General features: G+C 46.7%; 6 protein-coding genes across 6 annotated transcripts; 5 read left to right on the top strand and 1 right to left on the bottom strand.

Moving 5' to 3' along the window:
* Positions 1–42: 42 nt before the first annotated feature.
* F4817DRAFT_326860 (oxidative stress survival, Svf1-like protein) lies at positions 43–2272 on the bottom strand. The gene is made up of 4 exons (XM_049301961.1): positions 2062–2272; positions 1787–2002; positions 934–1732; positions 43–875 (listed from the first exon to the last, which is right to left on the bottom strand). Exons 1-4 carry the CDS (start codon positions 2082–2084, stop codon positions 765–767), a joined length of 1149 nt encoding a protein of 382 aa, XP_049162375.1. The 5' UTR covers positions 2085–2272; the 3' UTR covers positions 43–764.
* Positions 2273–2444: 172 nt separating this feature from the next.
* On the top strand, positions 2445–3737 carry F4817DRAFT_326857 (ribosomal protein L11). The gene is made up of 2 exons (XM_049301960.1): positions 2445–2665; positions 2729–3737. The coding sequence occupies exons 1-2, from the start codon at positions 2528–2530 to the stop codon at positions 3062–3064; spliced, it is 474 nt and encodes a 157-aa protein (XP_049162374.1). The 5' UTR covers positions 2445–2527; the 3' UTR covers positions 3065–3737.
* Positions 3738–5414: 1677 nt separating this feature from the next.
* Positions 5415–8305, top strand: F4817DRAFT_368048 (Pkinase-domain-containing protein; the record flags this gene model as incomplete). The annotated part of the gene is made up of 4 exons (XM_049307200.1): positions 5415–5733; positions 5851–6104; positions 6347–7670; positions 7725–8305. Exons 1-4 carry the CDS (start codon positions 5682–5684, stop codon positions 8303–8305), a joined length of 2211 nt encoding a protein of 736 aa, XP_049162373.1. The 5' UTR covers positions 5415–5681.
* Positions 8306–8822: 517 nt separating this feature from the next.
* On the top strand, positions 8823–9884 carry F4817DRAFT_326849 (chaperonin Cpn10). The gene is made up of 4 exons (XM_049301959.1): positions 8823–8993; positions 9133–9360; positions 9457–9515; positions 9577–9884. The coding sequence occupies exons 1-4, from the start codon at positions 8991–8993 to the stop codon at positions 9599–9601; spliced, it is 315 nt and encodes a 104-aa protein (XP_049162372.1). The 5' UTR covers positions 8823–8990; the 3' UTR covers positions 9602–9884.
* A 1125-nt stretch (positions 9885–11009) lies between these two features.
* Positions 11010–13074, top strand: F4817DRAFT_326847 (glycoside hydrolase family 61 protein; the record flags this gene model as incomplete). The annotated part of the gene is made up of 4 exons (XM_049301958.1): positions 11010–11559; positions 11612–11733; positions 11791–11868; positions 12005–13074. Coding segments are annotated over exons 1-4 (1147 nt in total), but the record flags the coding sequence as incomplete, so codon positions are not given.
* Positions 13075–13316: 242 nt separating this feature from the next.
* F4817DRAFT_237444 (Cys/Met metabolism PLP-dependent enzyme-domain-containing protein) lies at positions 13317–15562 on the top strand. The gene has a single exon (XM_049298990.1). The coding sequence runs from the start codon at positions 14033–14035 to the stop codon at positions 15296–15298; it is 1266 nt and encodes a 421-aa protein (XP_049162370.1). The 5' UTR covers positions 13317–14032; the 3' UTR covers positions 15299–15562.
* The last annotated feature ends 936 nt before the right edge of the window (positions 15563–16498 follow it).

The raw sequence follows: 16498 nt of genomic DNA, 5'->3' as shown, positions 1-16498 counted from the left end.
ATGATATATCAATATAGAGCGGGGTAACTACCTCCTACCTTAATGTAACGGAAGGTATGACACTTTAACGTCTCAAATATTAAACTTGGCAGATATTCCTCCAGCTCTTTGTCACTACATGTAATTTCCCTACCTAACTGTCGTTCAAGTAATGCCGCATACGGTTGTCGATTCCAACTCGAGTATGTAAAACAGTACGTAGGTAGCTTATGGACATAGAAAGCATTCGATTCTTATTCTCTTCATTAAATATCTCATTCAGTTCATATATCAGAGAATGATCAAGGTTGATAATAAGGTAGAGATATATGTCTACCGCAAGCTTACATCTTGACTTGGGTTATACTCCTTAATAAACTAATATTTCAATACTACATGTCCTACCTACCTTACTCGCAGTTAGCAGAGTCCATTTTAATGCTACGTTCTTTTGTCCTATGCAAGACTCCCAAGAACAACGATTGTATTTATGAGGAATCCTTATTAATGCAACCTAAAACCTATAGATAGTACATGATTTCGAATGGTGGAATCCGAATATAGTTTACACCTTGGTATCTCAACGAGTCATCATGTACTTCTATGAACTCTAGTATCCCTAACTTGTTCTGATGCAATATCCTGAACGTATGCTAACTGGAGGCAAGCGAATATAGCGTAGCCAAACCTCTCTGCTGGAACGGAGCGCTTAAACCAAGCATCCGCATTCTAAAAGCAATGCTAGTTGCTGCTCTGCATTATGCTTCATTTTAAGCCCTAGTGAATTACTCCGTTGCGGATATGAAAGTTGCTTCGCTGAACAACTGTCCCTCTTCGGTAATCTCTTGATCCCCGATCTTGAGCTTTAGCACAGTAGGGATATTGTGGGGGAAAAACTGCACACGAAGTTAGAAATGAAACGCATTCTAAATGGTTACACCTCTGTAAACTTACTTGGTAAATGTATGGCTTAGTTCCCGCCGCATTGGCGACGATTTTCTTGACGAAACCAGGAACTTCAGCCATGACGTCAATCCTATCAACTCTCTCGCCCATAGCGCATTCGATAACGGCCTCGACGGGTTTTCCGTCTTTTGTAGTGCCGGACCAGGTAAATCTGATATCGGTGGGCTCGGGCCAGTCGTTCTCGGTGTCCTGCTTCGTCTTAAGGTGTGTGGCGCCACAGTTGGGTCCAGCAGTGATAATCTCCCCTTCCTTGGCAATCCCGCCGACGCCTATGACGGTCGTCCCATACGATGGTGGCGTGGTGAACTCCATCAGGATTGCGGAATATGTCGGTCCTTGATAGTTGAGGAAATTCCACCGGGCTGCCAGATGGTGAGGCTTCATACCCTGCAGAGCGTGGGAAAAGAACGCCTTCCCTTTGAAGTCGATGGGTCCATTCTTCGTCATGACGCTCCCCTCAGCTGAACACCTTGGCCAGAACGCATGTCGCATGGAGCCCCACGGGTGAGATAGGTCTGTACCGAACAAGGATTTGCCATTCTTGCCGACAACGAAGCCAGGCGCCACCTTTGTTATTTTAAGGTTGACGATACACTGAGGATCGTTCATCGACTTGATTGTATAGGAGTTACCATCCTCGGATAGTTCTACGGCGCAATCGGTGGCAAAAAAGCATGTTTTATCTTCGCTGAACTCGGCGTGGCTCAAGGGCGAAGAGCTCCATAGGGGTTTCGAGCCGTCTGTGTAGAAGACCTTGCAGTTGAACTGGCAAGTGGTGCGGATGCCGCTTCAAGGAATGTCAGCTAGTTCGAGAGGCAGCTGGGCGGTTGAAAAGTCATACGCCACATTGCTGTAAATGACCTGAGCAAAAGTTAAATGGCCACTGTCCGCCATGAAATAGAAGGTTTGGCTCTCGACACAGGTCGATTCCATAGCCTCCCATTTCATGTCATCCCTGGTTAATTCCGTATACGGCGTCGTTTTGGCATCTTCGGCGACTGATCTTATGGCCGAAGCGCCATAGATGGGCTCTTCCGTGCCCACGACATTAGCCAAACTAGGTAACCGGTTAGCTGAGTACTCTAGGTACGGAGACTAGAGAAATTTGCTGCTGACGTTTGTTTTGCCCAGTTGAACATGATGTAGAAAACGGGATAATCTGTCTAGGTGTTGATGATAGATAAATGGAAAAAGGAGATAATATAGGCTGACTAAGGGGGGTAGGAAAAGAAGGAGAAAAGAGCGGTGATAGTGGTGGTTCTTTAGGAAGATATGTTGTAGAGAGAGGACCGGAAGTAGCTCAAGCTGTTCGACATTTGGCGGGGTCCTCGAATAGAGTTTACACTAGGTATCTCTGTACCTGACACTCCACTATTTACATACATGTGCCTATGTACACAGTAGGCCCGTAAACCGGATTTGAATTAAGGTTGAGGCGCTCTCAAAACTCAATTGTGGCTGATGTACTATGTAGAATTCTTGAACTTCCACCAACGAAATTGGGGGAATTTTTTTGATCTAGAACATTAACGATCAACCCGCCCATTTCCTCTTCACATAACTCACGCCCGACAGTTCCAAGATGTCGAAGGCGCGCTCGGCTGCCGCTGGCGCTGACCAGATGGTTAGGCTCATAGTGGAAGCTGGAAAAGCTTCCCCTAGTCCTCCAGTTGGTCCTGCGCTTGGAAGTAAAGGTGTTAAGTCTATGGATTTCTGCAAGGTAAAGACAGATTCAGTCGCTAATGTGATGCGCCGTAATTGATAACCATGCGTACCTATATAGGAATTCAATGCGCGAACGGCACACATCATACAAGGGACGCCTATGCCGACCCGAGTAACGGTACGAGCAGACAGATCATTCCATTTCGACGTTCGAACACCACAGACTTCGTGGCTCCTCAAGAATGCGGCAGATCTACCAGTCAGTAAGAAGGGGAAGAAAAAAGCTGCGAGCCAGCCGGGACACGAAATAGTAGGCACGGTTACTCTAAAACATATTTACGAAATTGCCAAGATAAAGCAGACCGAACTACGGCTCTCCGGTCTTCCGCTAGAGGGTCTTTGCAGGGCCGTTATTTACCAGGCCAAGTCAATGGGTATCGCTGTTGTCGCATAAACGGAGGGCGATCCCGATTTAGTCGCCTTTTGTAACATCATGCGTTAGAGCGAACGGGACGGGGTTGATTATCGAGTTCGGACCCTCTGTTATGCTTGTACAAGCGAGCTTTTGGCATGTATCACCAAAACTGCACGAAATATACGGATCAAACGCAGAGTTCCTGATGTGCGCCTGCATGTGGTGCCTAATGCGACGGAAACGTTGGAAATTGCCTCCCCGAATCTTGCGACGATCGGGAGTCTTAGAGACTTCCGCAGAAAGATAAGGTATTGCTGCACTCTGGCGTCTACTAATATGTCGCTCCCTCAGGAAAATTTTGTAATAGTCTATACCAGAATTGACAATCTATAAAAAGGGCTACATGGAAATTATATCGTTGGTTGCTTATTAGGTGAAAAGTAGTTAGAATTACCTACCTCTCTATGTATGAGGGTAGTATTGGTGCTCCAAGACAGTTGTCAATGTGCTACCTACCTAAGCTATAAAGCGATCTCGGTTTGGCTTACACAAACTTGAAGAGGCATCGATGAGGCGAAAAGTCCAGATCTTCAGGTTTAGAGAAATCTCATCGAATGATGTACCAATTGAAGAAGTATTTATCCTATTGGATATATAAATGTTAGTTAAAAAAGAATCGAAGCAATTATCAATGTGTACATCCTCGAGATACTTTTACGGGCATAGTGGTTGGCTTCCAAATATCTTCTAGAATGTCTAGAACGACGTGGGTCGTGGAATAGCCTGGCCAGCCAAGCTTTACATGTGAGCAATAACTAAGCTAACACAGGTAACAACGATATCACAAACTTTGCGCAACATGTCAGTCGCACCGCGCATACTTAAATCCCGTATTCGTACGAAGAAAAGCTTGGTCTGAGGGGTTTATTTAAGTTGGCTATTTAGACCTCACTGAATTTTGGATCGCGCTGAACGGTCAATGTTAAACACGCTATATTTCTTCAGGAGAAACAACGATCTAAAGTAAACCGCGCTGCCGGCTCGTGGAACATGTGGTAGCCATAGGTACCCATCAGAGTGCTGCTCGGACAGATGTCTCAAACGGATTCGTCTTCAAAATTTGACATTCTGATAGGTCATAGACAACAAGAGTACCTATATTGGTCGGGACCCAAAGCTATGGGTATACCGTTTGAGCAATTGGCAGAAATCTTGGCCCTGATAATGCATGGCAGATCACAGTCCCGCCGCGGACGGGATGCTGCAAGCTAATCAATTCCAGGCACACATAGCTTTATATCGGTGTTATTGGGTACATATAATGCAAGGTCGATGTTACTGAAAGTTTAGGACAACCCTGGCAGCCTGGTCAACCCGGTACACGAGCACCGCATTTATTTGTGTATAATGGGTGTAATGGGTGTAATGGGTGTAATGGGTGTAATGGGTGTAATGGGTGTAATGGGTGTAATGGGTGTAATAGGAAGAAGAAATTTTGTGACAACGGATCGGGTTTGAGTCATGAACTATTATTAGACCGCTTAGATCGCTTAGGTACGAGAAAGCTACTATGTAACTAACCAACCGGGCGGGGATTTATCATTTATGTGTGATTGAAGAGCGGAGAGAGAGTCGAGAGTGTTGAATAATTTTTCATCTTTTTTTCCTGTTGGCCATTTTGGGATATCCTGGCGATTATGGGATCGTTTGTCATTTGTCAGCCTGCGTCCCGACCTATTATGTTGCTAAATCTCTCTACGACATCTAGACGCAAACGGATGGAAACCTTTTTGGTCCCCACCCAACAGGGATTCATGAGTGACCCCACATGGTCCACTCTCAAACCTCTAGCGACTCTAGTGACTCTTCAATCTTTCTTTTCTACCAACCCGGAACTGCGTCTGGTGCACTCCGGGTAAAGCGCCGAGGTAAGAGAGCCCAAAAGTACTTAAAGCAAAGTACTTGAAAGTACTGTACCAGGTTTACTTCAAACTCGTTACCAAATAGCCGGATTAGTATATACAATTCGAGCCGTAAGATACCTCAAATCCTCTATAGCTCAGCCCGGTTGAGACGGCTGTCTACTCTGCGCATGTACAGTACATCATATCAATAAGATCCATACCTAACGATTTAATTCACTTAGTTATGGTTACCTACTTTAGTCACTTTGGTCACTTTAATCATTCCAAGTCGCACAAAGTCATATCACGTCCCCATATCTCAGATTCTTAGGTAAAAATTGGATCAAAAGTTCGTTCTTGCCGAGCAAGTGGGCAAGCAGGCAAGTGGGCAGCGGAGAGCGGAGAGCAGCTACCTTCTACATACAATACCTACATACACTTACTTACGTGCAACTTCCTACGTACTTTAGAAATTGCCCCACCATGATGGACATAAGTCAGTTCTCCCACAAGTTTTGAGAGAGATCTTTTAGACCTTTTACAAGGTCTGGCACATCATATCATCATCACTTAGCTTCTTTTTTTCTTCCTTTTTCTTTTTACTTTTTTTCATTTGCTCTGCTCGCTCTCTTCGCTATTAATTCGCATTACCTCTTGGGGGCCATCCCTCGGCCCAGCTTGCTAGTACCTCTTTATATCTTAGTTAACATTTAGATTCTATTGTTATCTAGCCTCTCGGTATCTCGATTGCCATGACAACCCCGAGCGATGCTGATGATCGCCACCAACTGGAGCCGTCGCAAGGTAATCACGATATTTTCTCTTTATAAACCGGCCAATAGACGTTCTTTATCATGTCTTACCTTTAAAATCAAGTTTCAATAGCTTAATAGCTAACTATGTATATTTCCAACCTACTAGACAGCTCCAACGATGTATCCGAACGTACCGATGCCATCGTAAAGCCCTCAGAGCGCGCATCGGTACGCTTCTCATCGATAGTTGACGAAATCGATCCTCCAGTCTCAACCTTCGGTAGTCCGGAAGCCCGAAGGGAGAGCTTTGCTAATCCTGATATAATACGAGCTCTGACCAATTCTATCCATGGCGCCCAGCTTCAAGAGCAGCGATTGATGAAATATTCGTTTGATCCAGTCTCCCTTCCGCCTTCTAGGGTACGCTATTTACCATTTGCTCTCAATTTATTTTTATATGATATTCGCTCGCCCCCAACAATGGTTGCAAAATTCGGATGAAATTCTCCTTTATATTATTCACCGCCGCGCCTCATTTCCCGTCCCAGACTAAAGCAAGGGCTGGCGCCTTAGTATACATGTGGTCCCGATAGCAATCATACGGTTTTATTAGATCTGGCTCTATGGGGTCCTCTTATAACTAACAGTATGCCTTCATTTAGGTTGCGTCTAACGAGACTACTCCCGGCGCAACTCCGCAGCATAGCCATAGCCCCATGGGCCATCCGTCGCCCCGATTGAGCCCTAAAGCTCCCGAGTTGGTATCACCACCACTTACGCCAGCTGGGACTTCCGCAGCGGAATCTTCTACACGGAACGCAAAGTCTGTGCGAATTGCCAGTTCTGATGGCGGGTACGATTCTCAGGCGATAACACCACAAGCATCGGGACAAGATTCGAGACCAGTTTCGCCTCGAATGGGTCTACCGCACCGACCTGCCTCCACCGACAACATATCTCAACGGTCGACTGCTGTAGACGAGCACGATGGTGGTGTCCGCTCGCATCGAAAGGGGATTTTTAGCATCGGGCCCGGAGGCCAATCTCTACCTGTGTCCAGGGAATCGAGTCCCTCGAGAAATGCCGCATCTCAGTATTATTCGCGGCCCTTTACTCCTCAAGGGGATATCAATGATCCGTATGCTGCAAGTAAACGACCGATGCAGAACAAAGCAGGTGGCAACATTGACCAGCGATTTGTTTTCTCCAGGAAGAAGAAACTTGGCTCCCCCTCTGCATCATCAACAAACCTAACGAGGACAGATAAGCAAGAAAAAAGACACTCTGGACTATTCGCAAATAAAAATAAGTCGGTTGATCTTCATCCGACAGGATCTAGTTCAACAACACATAGTACACACGGATCTATGTCCGATCTCAAGCGGTTTTTTAAAGTGGGCGTCAATCTCAAGCCCAAGAAGCCCGCATCACCATCTCCTTTGGGGTCTAAGCCAGCCTACCAGGTCCCATTCGCCGATGATCATGGCCTATCATCCAAGTATGGGAAGCTGGGCCGAGTGCTTGGATCTGGCGCTGGAGGCTCTGTCAAACTTATGAAGAGAACCGAAGACAATACCGTATTTGCGGTGAAAGAATTTCGCCCTCGGCATTCGTACGAAACTGAAAAGGAATATGTCAAGAAATTGACAGCCGAATTCTGTATCGGATCTGCTTTGCATCATGGTAACATTATTGAGACGCTCGACATTGTCCAAGAAAAGGGGAAATGGTACGAAGTCATGGAATATGCCCCATTCGATCTCTTTGCCATTGTTATGACTGGAAAGATGTCTAAGGCGGAGATAACATGCTGTTTTCTACAAATACTGAGTGGAGTAACCTACCTTCACAGTTCCGGTCTTGCCCATCGGGATTTGAAATTGGATAATGTTGTTGTTAGCCAGCATGGTATCATGAAAATCATTGATTTTGGTAGTGCTCATGTTTTCAGATATCCATTCGAGACCGAAATCGTCCTTGCTTCTGGTAAGTCAGATGTCGCCACAGTTGATTATTCGTGGATCTCTAATAAGTCGCCAGGTGTTGTTGGGTCGGATCCCTACCTTGCTCCAGAAGTTTACGATGAGCGCAAATATGACCCTCAGGCGGTGGATATCTGGTCCCTTGCGATCATCTTCTGCTGCATGTCACTTAGAAGGTTTCCCTGGAAGATCCCGCGCTTGTCGGATAATTCGTATAAGCTTTTTGCAGCAGATCCGTCTCCCGGCCACGATCCCAAGAAGTTAATCCTTCCTTCGAGGTCCACGAACGATCTCTCGAATATCCCACAACGTGACATTTTTGCGGAAGACGATGCGAGGCAGCAAAGTTCCAAGGCCAGCGAGCCCTCTACTCCTAGTAGTAACGGCACTAGCACCCAGGAAAAGAAAGAGGTCATTAAGGGTCCGTGGCGTCTGTTGAGGCTACTTCCTAGGGAGAGCAGACATATTATTGGGAGGATGTTGACGATCGATCCCAAAAAACGCGCTCAAATGCCAGAGATACTCGATGAACCTTGGGTTTCAGACACGGTTATCTGCAGGCAGGTTGACCATGGACAAGTCATCCATGCGGACGATCATACACATGTCCTTGAGCCGCCAGCACCACCAAGTAAGTAGAAACGCCAGGGGGAGTTTCGGCGGCGTATTGAGCGCATATTGCGATATTTTAGGCGTAGGAGCGGAACAGTAAGTTCCCAAACGCGGCGTTTACGGGGTAATATAGCTTCGGGGTCATCAACGGCAAAGCGGGAGGGTGCAAACCATTCAGGTTCATAGCGGTATAGAACTTAGAGTATATGCTATTGCGTATAGAGGTTTGGGTAGATAAGATTCTTGTCCATTTTACGACCGTGCCGTTGGCGGACCGCGGCATAGCTTAGGTACTTAATAGATGTAAATTCAATTCTATTCCTATTAGAACGCTTCTTTAATTGTTTGGTGTTTACATATGTATTTTATATGTGTACAAAGAACGTACAAATACAATTTTATAAGAGGTGCATATACCTAATGCGGCTTACATAACGAATCGATCGGGATGATGTACGCAAGGATCCGGCTGGCCCCGGATAGGCGGGTTCTAGGCAAAGGTAGCCCCGGCATTCGGAAAAACCGAGGAATAAAAAGTTTAGGTCTATTGGTCACTTGAAGCTTCCAAAGCCTTCCAAAGATCCATCCAAAGATCCATTCACCACTTGCGATAGCTTCAAATTTAGATCTTCGAGCTCCCAATTCGTTGCAGTTCGTCCAGAAAAATTCTATCCTTTTGAATTCACGAATTTCTCCCTGTATATACTTCACAATGGTATGCTCGATTTCTAAATTATTGCATCATGCTATGACGTGCGCTTTGCAATCTCGCACCCGTCACCCCACGCTCGTCTTAAATTTTTCGCTCCGCTCGTTTATTCCTACGAAGCTTAGCTAACATGTAAACATCACAGGCCACCGCTATTCGATCGATTAAGTCCCTCGTCCCTCTCCTGGACCGTGTGCTGGTCCAGCGAATCAAGGCTGAAACTAAGACCGCCAGCGGCATCTTTCTGCCCGAGTCCAGCGTGAAGGAGCTCAACGAAGGCAGAGTTCTAGCTGTCGGACCCGGCGCATTGAACAAGGACGGCCAACGTTTGGCTATGGGTGTGCAGAAGGGAGACCGGGTGTTGATCCCTCAGGTAAGTTAGGCTAGTCTATGTGCTCGGGTCGATAGGAGAATTTTTGCGCCCCCCTCTACATATCTATAGAAATTTTAAACTAACATGTATATCCAGTACGGCGGTTCCCCCGTTAAGGTCGGCGAGGAGGAATTCCACATCTTCCGCGACAGCGAGTAAGTCCCAGCGCGCACTCATCCTCGAAGGCGACGCACCAATACTAACAATACTTTCTAGGATCCTGGCCAAGATCAACGAGTAATTATAACGATACCCACGATTGATGACACCGATGTACCATAGCATGTATGTACAACAGGAGGCATAAAAAGAACTCGGGTCGGGTCAAGCTTTGCATAGCGCAACGTGATTTGGCGGCTGGGTGGGAAAGGCGTCTTCGCGGACCGTAGGGTAGTGCCTAGTCTAAGAGGTTCAACTTTTGCGGTTTTGAGGTGCAGTTAATCTCCACTCTTCCCTCCGAAATATGTTCTTTAGGAACTAGTGACTTTCTATTCATGAAATAATATGAATGACAATTGCAAGTGTTTCCCCTGGTACCGACCATTCGATGTGATTAGTCTAGTTCTCTATCTGTGATTGAAATAGGCACGGATGAGCGATAGGGCTCCTTGCCCCTGACAGGAAGATTGCTCTTCAAGAGGCTATCTGACCTGTCTGTAGAAACTCCATCGACATACTGTCTAGTATACGTCCGTGCCTGTCATAAAGCCATTATGATTGTGAGACTCGTTGGGCCAGCTTAGGGGGGTAACAATGAGTCTAAAACGAGAGGTCACAGGCAAGAGGGAATAGTAACAGTTGAAATGGTAGTGGTTTGGGTCCTTGAAAACAAACACCAAGTTTAGTGTCCTCGTCTTTGACATGACAAATACCTTTCGAGGCTAGAGCTCACGCAATCTTAGATTTCAAAGTGTAAATGGGGTGGCTATTACTTAATTACATATTTAATCTACGTCTACCCAGTCATCAAACAGCGATCCCTCGTTAGACAGATTGAACCATGGCATTTCTGAGATATATAAATTGCATAGAGACGGGTAGGACAGCCAGATAGCCAAGCAGATGATATTGTCAACTTAACCGAAAGCCAAGACGCAAACCACGACGCACAAGCGCCTCGGAGAAGCCCGCATGCAAACGCCAGGGGCTTACGTTCGGGTGCATTTTCGGCATGTTTCGTTTCTTCCACCATTTAAATTTTCCACGAGAAGACTAAAGGGTTGGGGCGAACACGTTTCAGCTTCATTCGGTGCGTCCCGGGTGATTGGCTGCTGTATACCCAAGGTGGTGTATATATTAATGCAGCCTCCCACCCCTTGCATCAAGCCGTACCTCGTCTACCTATTCGACCAATTCCCCGGATTCCAACAACGTCATTTCGCGTGGTACCGTTGCAATATATCTAAGACCAAGGGATCAGGGTCTATGGTAGCTTAGGTCTCACCCCTGAGGGAGATCATGGCCACTTACAAACACCCGCTCTAGCGCTCTTATCTGTTGTTGGATGCAAAGCGCCTTTGGAGCGGACACTTGGCTGGGTGTGTAGCTGAAAGGGAAGCTGTCGAATTATCCTCGAATCATGCTTTTTTGCGAAGGTATAATTGCTTAGATGTGATTTGATGTGTCATATTGTAAAATTTTCCCTCGGTGTATAGGTAATTTATAGGTAATTTAGAGCCTTTCTCTCAGTTTGTTTGCTTTACAAGATAGGAAGATATCTGTATTGTCTCCTACTTCCGTCTGATGCTGGGTATCTATATATGAGCACCTAGGGATACTCGTTTTCTATCGGTGACTTATTCGCTCCATTCGCTCATTCTTCAATTCTCGTCGATATGTTCATTCTCTGACCCAAATATACCTAAAGTCCAAAGGGGCATTATATACATTCGTTTTCTTAGCTGAGCTAGTCTATTTCTCTTCGATTCGCCTGGAGCTTGAGTATCGCCTCCCTTTATTTAAGAAGAAAAAAAGAAAACCTCAGTGTCGTTGATTTATTCTTCAAGATGAAGTGCTCACCCTCCTTTCTTGTGGCTATAGCCACTGTTCTCCCTACGGCAGTAGACGCGCACACCATATTCACGACGCTTTTTATCAACGATGTCTCTCAAGGAGATGGGACCTGCGTCAGAATGAGCATGGATCCCCAACACTGCACCTCCCCAATAGCCGGCTTAGACAGCGATGATATGGCCTGCGGTAGGTTATTGACCTCCCACATAACCACAACACCCGGCTAACTATCTATTAGGCGTCGATGGCGAGAAGCCTGTTGCTTTCACCTGCCCCGCGCCGGCCGGTGGGAAACTTACCTTCGAGTGGCGCACATGGGCCGATGCTGAGCAACCCGGATCTATAGATAAATCACACAAGGTATATCGCATCTGGAATGACCGATGATGTTGAACTATGCTTACTCTGGGAATTTAGGGGCCTTGTGCCGTATATGCTAAGCAAGTGAAAGACATAGTAACAGACTCCGCTGCTGGTCCTGGCTGGATCAAACTCGTAAGCGTTTTCTTAAAATATTCTATACACTACCGCAGAGTTCCAGTAACTCCCCGCCTTAATATTTTTATGAGGTTTAGAGCTCAAAATTACCCCATTCTCTTTAGATATGGTTCTCTACTAACTCTATACGTAGTGGGAAGAAGGCTACGATGAGTCGAGTGGCAAGTGGTGCACGGAGAAGCTGATCGATAACAATGGCTTAATGTCCGTTGACATTCCAAAGTCACTTCCCGGTGGTTCGTGGCTCTTCAGGCCCGAACTCCTAGCCCTTCACGATGCAGATAAGGGCGATCCGCAATTTTACACAGGATGTGCACAGGTGTTCATCGACAGCGGAAACACGGCAGCTCTTGATGTGCCTAAAGAGTACAGTGTTAGTATACCAGGCTACGTCCAGGTTGGCGAGCCTGCGGTATCTTTTAACATCTACCAGCCGCAATTCCCGTATCCAATGCCCGGACCAAAGGTCTACAAGCCCGCAAAATCCAAAGGCATGGCGGGTTTTACCTCGACCTCAACCTCGTCCAAGGCACTAAAGCAGACCGAGGGCAATATCCCTTCGAACTACCTCATCAAGAACGCAAACTGGGTTGGAGTGGAAGTATCCTCCTACTCGACTGAGGACGGGTGCTGGAAGGCATCCGAGGAATGTTGGAACCAGGCTAAGGATTGCTACGACTCGGCACCCCCGACGGGGAGTGCTAACTGCCGAATCTGGGAGAGCAAGTGCGATGGCATCAGTGATGCTTGCAGTGCTGGGGACTTCAACGGCCCTCCGAATAAGGGCCAGAAACTCCAAAACGAGGACCCGACACCCCCGGAGAATATTCCAGGAGCCGCAGATGGTAGTGGCTCTAGAAAAATGCGGGCACGCCGTGCACTCTTGAAATAGGGGGTTTATCATACCAACCCAATATTTCTACAGTTGAGAACCCCTGGCTGGGTTTGACGACATAACGTAGAAGTTTGCGGGATATTTCTAAGTACCTATGTGGTAGAAAGGGGGAGAATTATTACACTCTGCTTGCGTCTGTTGCAACATGTACCTGAACGGCGCAAACTCATTCCCAGGTGATTGCGCCATATAAGATAGCTTATATTTTCTTGCTATTAGGTATAGGTAGTTAGTCACCCCGGGTTCCCCGTATTTCAAAGTATTTCTAGAATGGTCTTTTCCAATGGTTATTGTTACATTGTCAGTACTATGGGATTTGTAAAGAAGGTGGCATTGATAAGACGGCTGTCGGCCTGTGCTAGTTGATGGTGGCGTTGTACTGAGTAAGCTGGTAAGTCAAGTAGCTCTGGTTCACTATGTGATTGATGTATAAGCTGATCTAGAGCTTTGGACACAAACTGAGATTGTATGGATTGCTATTAACATTATGCCGTATGTTTTGATATAAAGATACTGGTTCAAAAAAAAAGGTATAAAAGATATATGTAGTGTATAAACTCGGTGGAGTAGGAGAGTGTTAGGTACGTAACTAATACCTAACAAATACCTAACAAATACCTCCTATGGTAAACAAACGGGGCCCTTCGGCAGTCGGAAGCAAGCAGCCAGGGCAGTTGATTAATAAAGACTCCGAGCCGGGTGGATCTCATCATGCCGCTGTCAAATGACGAAGTTCGGAATAGAATAATGATGATGACAAAACAAATGGTCTAAACTAAGGGTCAAATGCCGTAACAGAGCCTTCTTCACCGTCACTTGTAGCTAACAATGTCTAAGCTTAATATTCACACTAATTGTCCAAGCCCGGTCCTAATCCAAACTTTAATTTCTTATAAAATGCAGGTACTCTGCTCAAGCGGTAGTTGGTAGACAAAGTCTTCTCCTTTATTTTTTCTTACCATCAATCCCAAAGTAGTCCCAGGTACACCATCCCCAAAAATAGAAATAGAAAAAACAGGGCCTAAATTAGCCATTTCCACTCTTTTTCGCTTCGGGTCTCGACCATTAAGGACCTCACAAGAAGCTCATCAAAAAAGGGAAAGAGAGAAAAAAAAAAGTTGTTAGACTAGACTTGTCGCAAAAAAAAAAAAGATTTTATTTCTTTGGGAAGTGTTACTTGGAGAAAGAAACAATTGGCTGGATAGCGACGATATTGACGAATCATTTATATATCCCACTCAGCACAAAACGCACAAAAACGCAACAATGACGGTTCCTATCGATCACATCATCGAGACCCCTCCGCGGGCACCGTCCCCTGTCCACGGCTTCGGAACCCTTGCTGTCCATGCCGGTGCCCCCCACGATCCTACAACCGGCGCCGTCATCGAGCCCATCTCTCTATCCACTACTTTCGCGCAGACTGCTGCCGGAAAGCCTGTCGGCTTATACGAGTACTCGCGCAGCTCCAATCCCAATCGCGATAACTTCGAGCAAGCCGTGGCCGCGTTGGAGCATGCCAAATACGCGCTCGCCTTCAGTAGCGGAAGCGCTGCCACTGCTACCATTCTCCAGAGCTTGGCTCAGGGTTCCCACGTCATCAGCGTTAGCGATGTCTACGGCGGTACTCACCGGTATTTCACCCGAGTCGCTAAGGCCCATGGTGTTACTGTTACCTTCACTCCGCAGATCGAGGTTGATATTGCAGAGCACATCCGCGACAACACCAAATTAGTATGGATTGAGTCGCCTAGCAATCCTACATTGCGCCTTGTAGATATTAGGGCCGTCGTCAACGCAGCTCACTCGCGGGGTGTCGCGGTTGTCGTTGACAATACCTTCCTTAGCCCCTACGTCCAGAATCCCCTCGACCATGGCGCCGATATCGTCGTCCACAGTGTTACTAAGTACATCAATGGACACAGCGATGTTGTTATGGGACTGGCTGCTTTCAACTCGGATGAATTACGTGAACGTATATCCTTCCTACAGAATGCCGGCGGCGCTGTACCGTCGGCCTTCGACTCCTGGCTTGCCCATCGAGGAGTCAAGACACTGCATTTGCGAGTGAGGCAGTCCAGTGGCAATGCCACGACTGTTGCGAGAGCCCTCGAGGCTAGCCCCCACGTCATTTCTGTAAATTACCCTGGTCTAGACTCTCACCCGCACAGACATATTGCTCTGAAACAGCACCGAGAGGGTATGGGCGGCGGTATGCTTTCGTTCCGTATCAAGGGAGGCCGAGCCGCAGCTGAACGGTTCTGCCAGCTGACCAAGATCTTCACGCTGGCTGAGAGCTTAGGTGGCATCGAGAGTCTAGTCGAACTGCCGAGCGCAATGACGCACGCCGGCATCCCCCGAGAACAGCGAGAGGCCGTGGGCGTTTTCGACGACCTCGTGCGTGTGAGCTGCGGTATAGAGGAGCCGGAAGATCTGCTTCGTGATGTGCAGCAGGCGTTGGAGAAGGCGGTGTCCGAGACAGCTGCTTCGAGCAATGGGATTAATGGCGTTAACGGACACGAATCAAATTAGACGCTGGCTAGAGAGCGGTAGATGATTATCCAACCCGCCATCGTCGAAATGACGAAGCGATATATCGAAACCGATGTTATTATCTGTTTGGCGTTATGCTCGTATCTGGTCGGTAGCATATGGTGTGTTCCAGGCCCATAGGGGAGTCGACAGCACAACCAATAGACAACTGCATTTTATAGTGGGATCAACAACGTGTCAGCACCTCGGTGTGCAAAATAGATCGTTTTGAGTTTTTATGGACAACTGGCTAGAATAGCGCAGGATAGTATATGTCTAGCTTACGCAAATCTCATCTTGCTATAGACTGATAATGATCTCTCCTTATACTTGTGATAAAGTCATCCACGTCTGTGTTGTAATACCATCACGCTAATTGGAATATGTAGGTGTTAAACAGGTAGGCAGCGATTAATCTAGAGCAGGCTGTACTACAGTCAGTATATTTAGACTGAGATATAGGTGAAGCGACAAAACAATTAATACTCTGAACTACTAACCCCCTTGAATCTTAGGATCTTAACTGGCTAATAGAGGAATAGAAACACACCCGAAGCTAAAAGGCTAAACCGGGGAACCGAGAGTAAACGATATCCCCCTAATTAGGGGCACAATAGGGAGAGGAACGATGTAGACGACCTCGTATACCGAGCAAACCGCAAGATCAATATCACGCCCATACTACTGTGCTCTGCCGCCTTATTAGAAACGATCTTCATTATCCTCCGTATTCGCGGATCGGAGAACGGGACTCCTAAGATTATTAGTCTTGGCACTGAATGAATGAACAGTCTGCACATATTGGAAAGTCAGCACATGTGACATTGATTTTCTACGTACGGTCAAGTTGACATCTGCTCTCTTTCATCCGTGTCAGCGTTGCACCTTCGACTAAATTTCCGATCGGACTATGTAAATCCGTTGGCTGAGGTTCAGCACGGGAGGAGACCTAGTACTGCCCCGGGTAATACAAGACTTGAACACACAACAACGGAGTATGGTGATACGATACGTTAAGAGTGGCAGGAAAACAAGGCTCTGATCTGACTTCGCTTAGGACATGTAAAACGTTATTCTCCACTGTCCATGAGAAAAGATTTGGAATTGCTCTTCTGCCAGGGGTGACGACGATGATTGATTACCCGCGCCACTTGCGGCGGCGCAGCTCCGGTTAGGGCTGACCTAGCCGTTGTCTGTTAA

This window comes from Daldinia loculata, assembly GCF_022478755.1.
Source record: "Daldinia loculata strain CBS 113971 unplaced genomic scaffold F4817scaffold_6, whole genome shotgun sequence".
Taxonomy (NCBI): Eukaryota; Fungi; Ascomycota; class Sordariomycetes; order Xylariales; family Hypoxylaceae; genus Daldinia; species Daldinia loculata.
Note: the sequence above shows the minus strand (reverse complement) of the source record. Positions and strands in the feature narration are given on the sequence as shown.

Excerpts from the sequence above, each read along its gene's own strand:
- F4817DRAFT_326860 (XM_049301961.1), bottom strand. The coding sequence starts at position 2,084 with ATGTTCAACTGGGCAAAACAAAC. Across the intron at positions 2,003-2,061 it reads TTCAACTGGGCAAAACAAAC|TTTGGCTAATGTCGTGGGCA; the intron begins GTCAGCAGCAAA and ends CCGGTTACCTAG. Across the intron at positions 1,733-1,786 it reads GTCATTTACAGCAATGTGGC|CGGCATCCGCACCACTTGCC; the intron begins GTATGACTTTTC and ends CATTCCTTGAAG.
- F4817DRAFT_326857 (XM_049301960.1), top strand. The coding sequence starts at position 2,528 with ATGTCGAAGGCGCGCTCGGCTGCCGCTGGCGCTGACCAGATGGTTAGG. Across the intron at positions 2,666-2,728 it reads AGTCTATGGATTTCTGCAAG|GAATTCAATGCGCGAACGGC; the intron begins GTAAAGACAGAT and ends GTACCTATATAG.
- F4817DRAFT_326849 (XM_049301959.1), top strand. Across the intron at positions 9,361-9,456 it reads ACCGGGTGTTGATCCCTCAG|TACGGCGGTTCCCCCGTTAA; the intron begins GTAAGTTAGGCT and ends ATGTATATCCAG. Across the intron at positions 9,516-9,576 it reads CACATCTTCCGCGACAGCGA|GATCCTGGCCAAGATCAACG; the intron begins GTAAGTCCCAGC and ends AATACTTTCTAG.
- F4817DRAFT_237444 (XM_049298990.1), top strand. The coding sequence starts at position 14,033 with ATGACGGTTCCTATCGATCACATCATCGAGACCCCTCCGCGGGCACCG.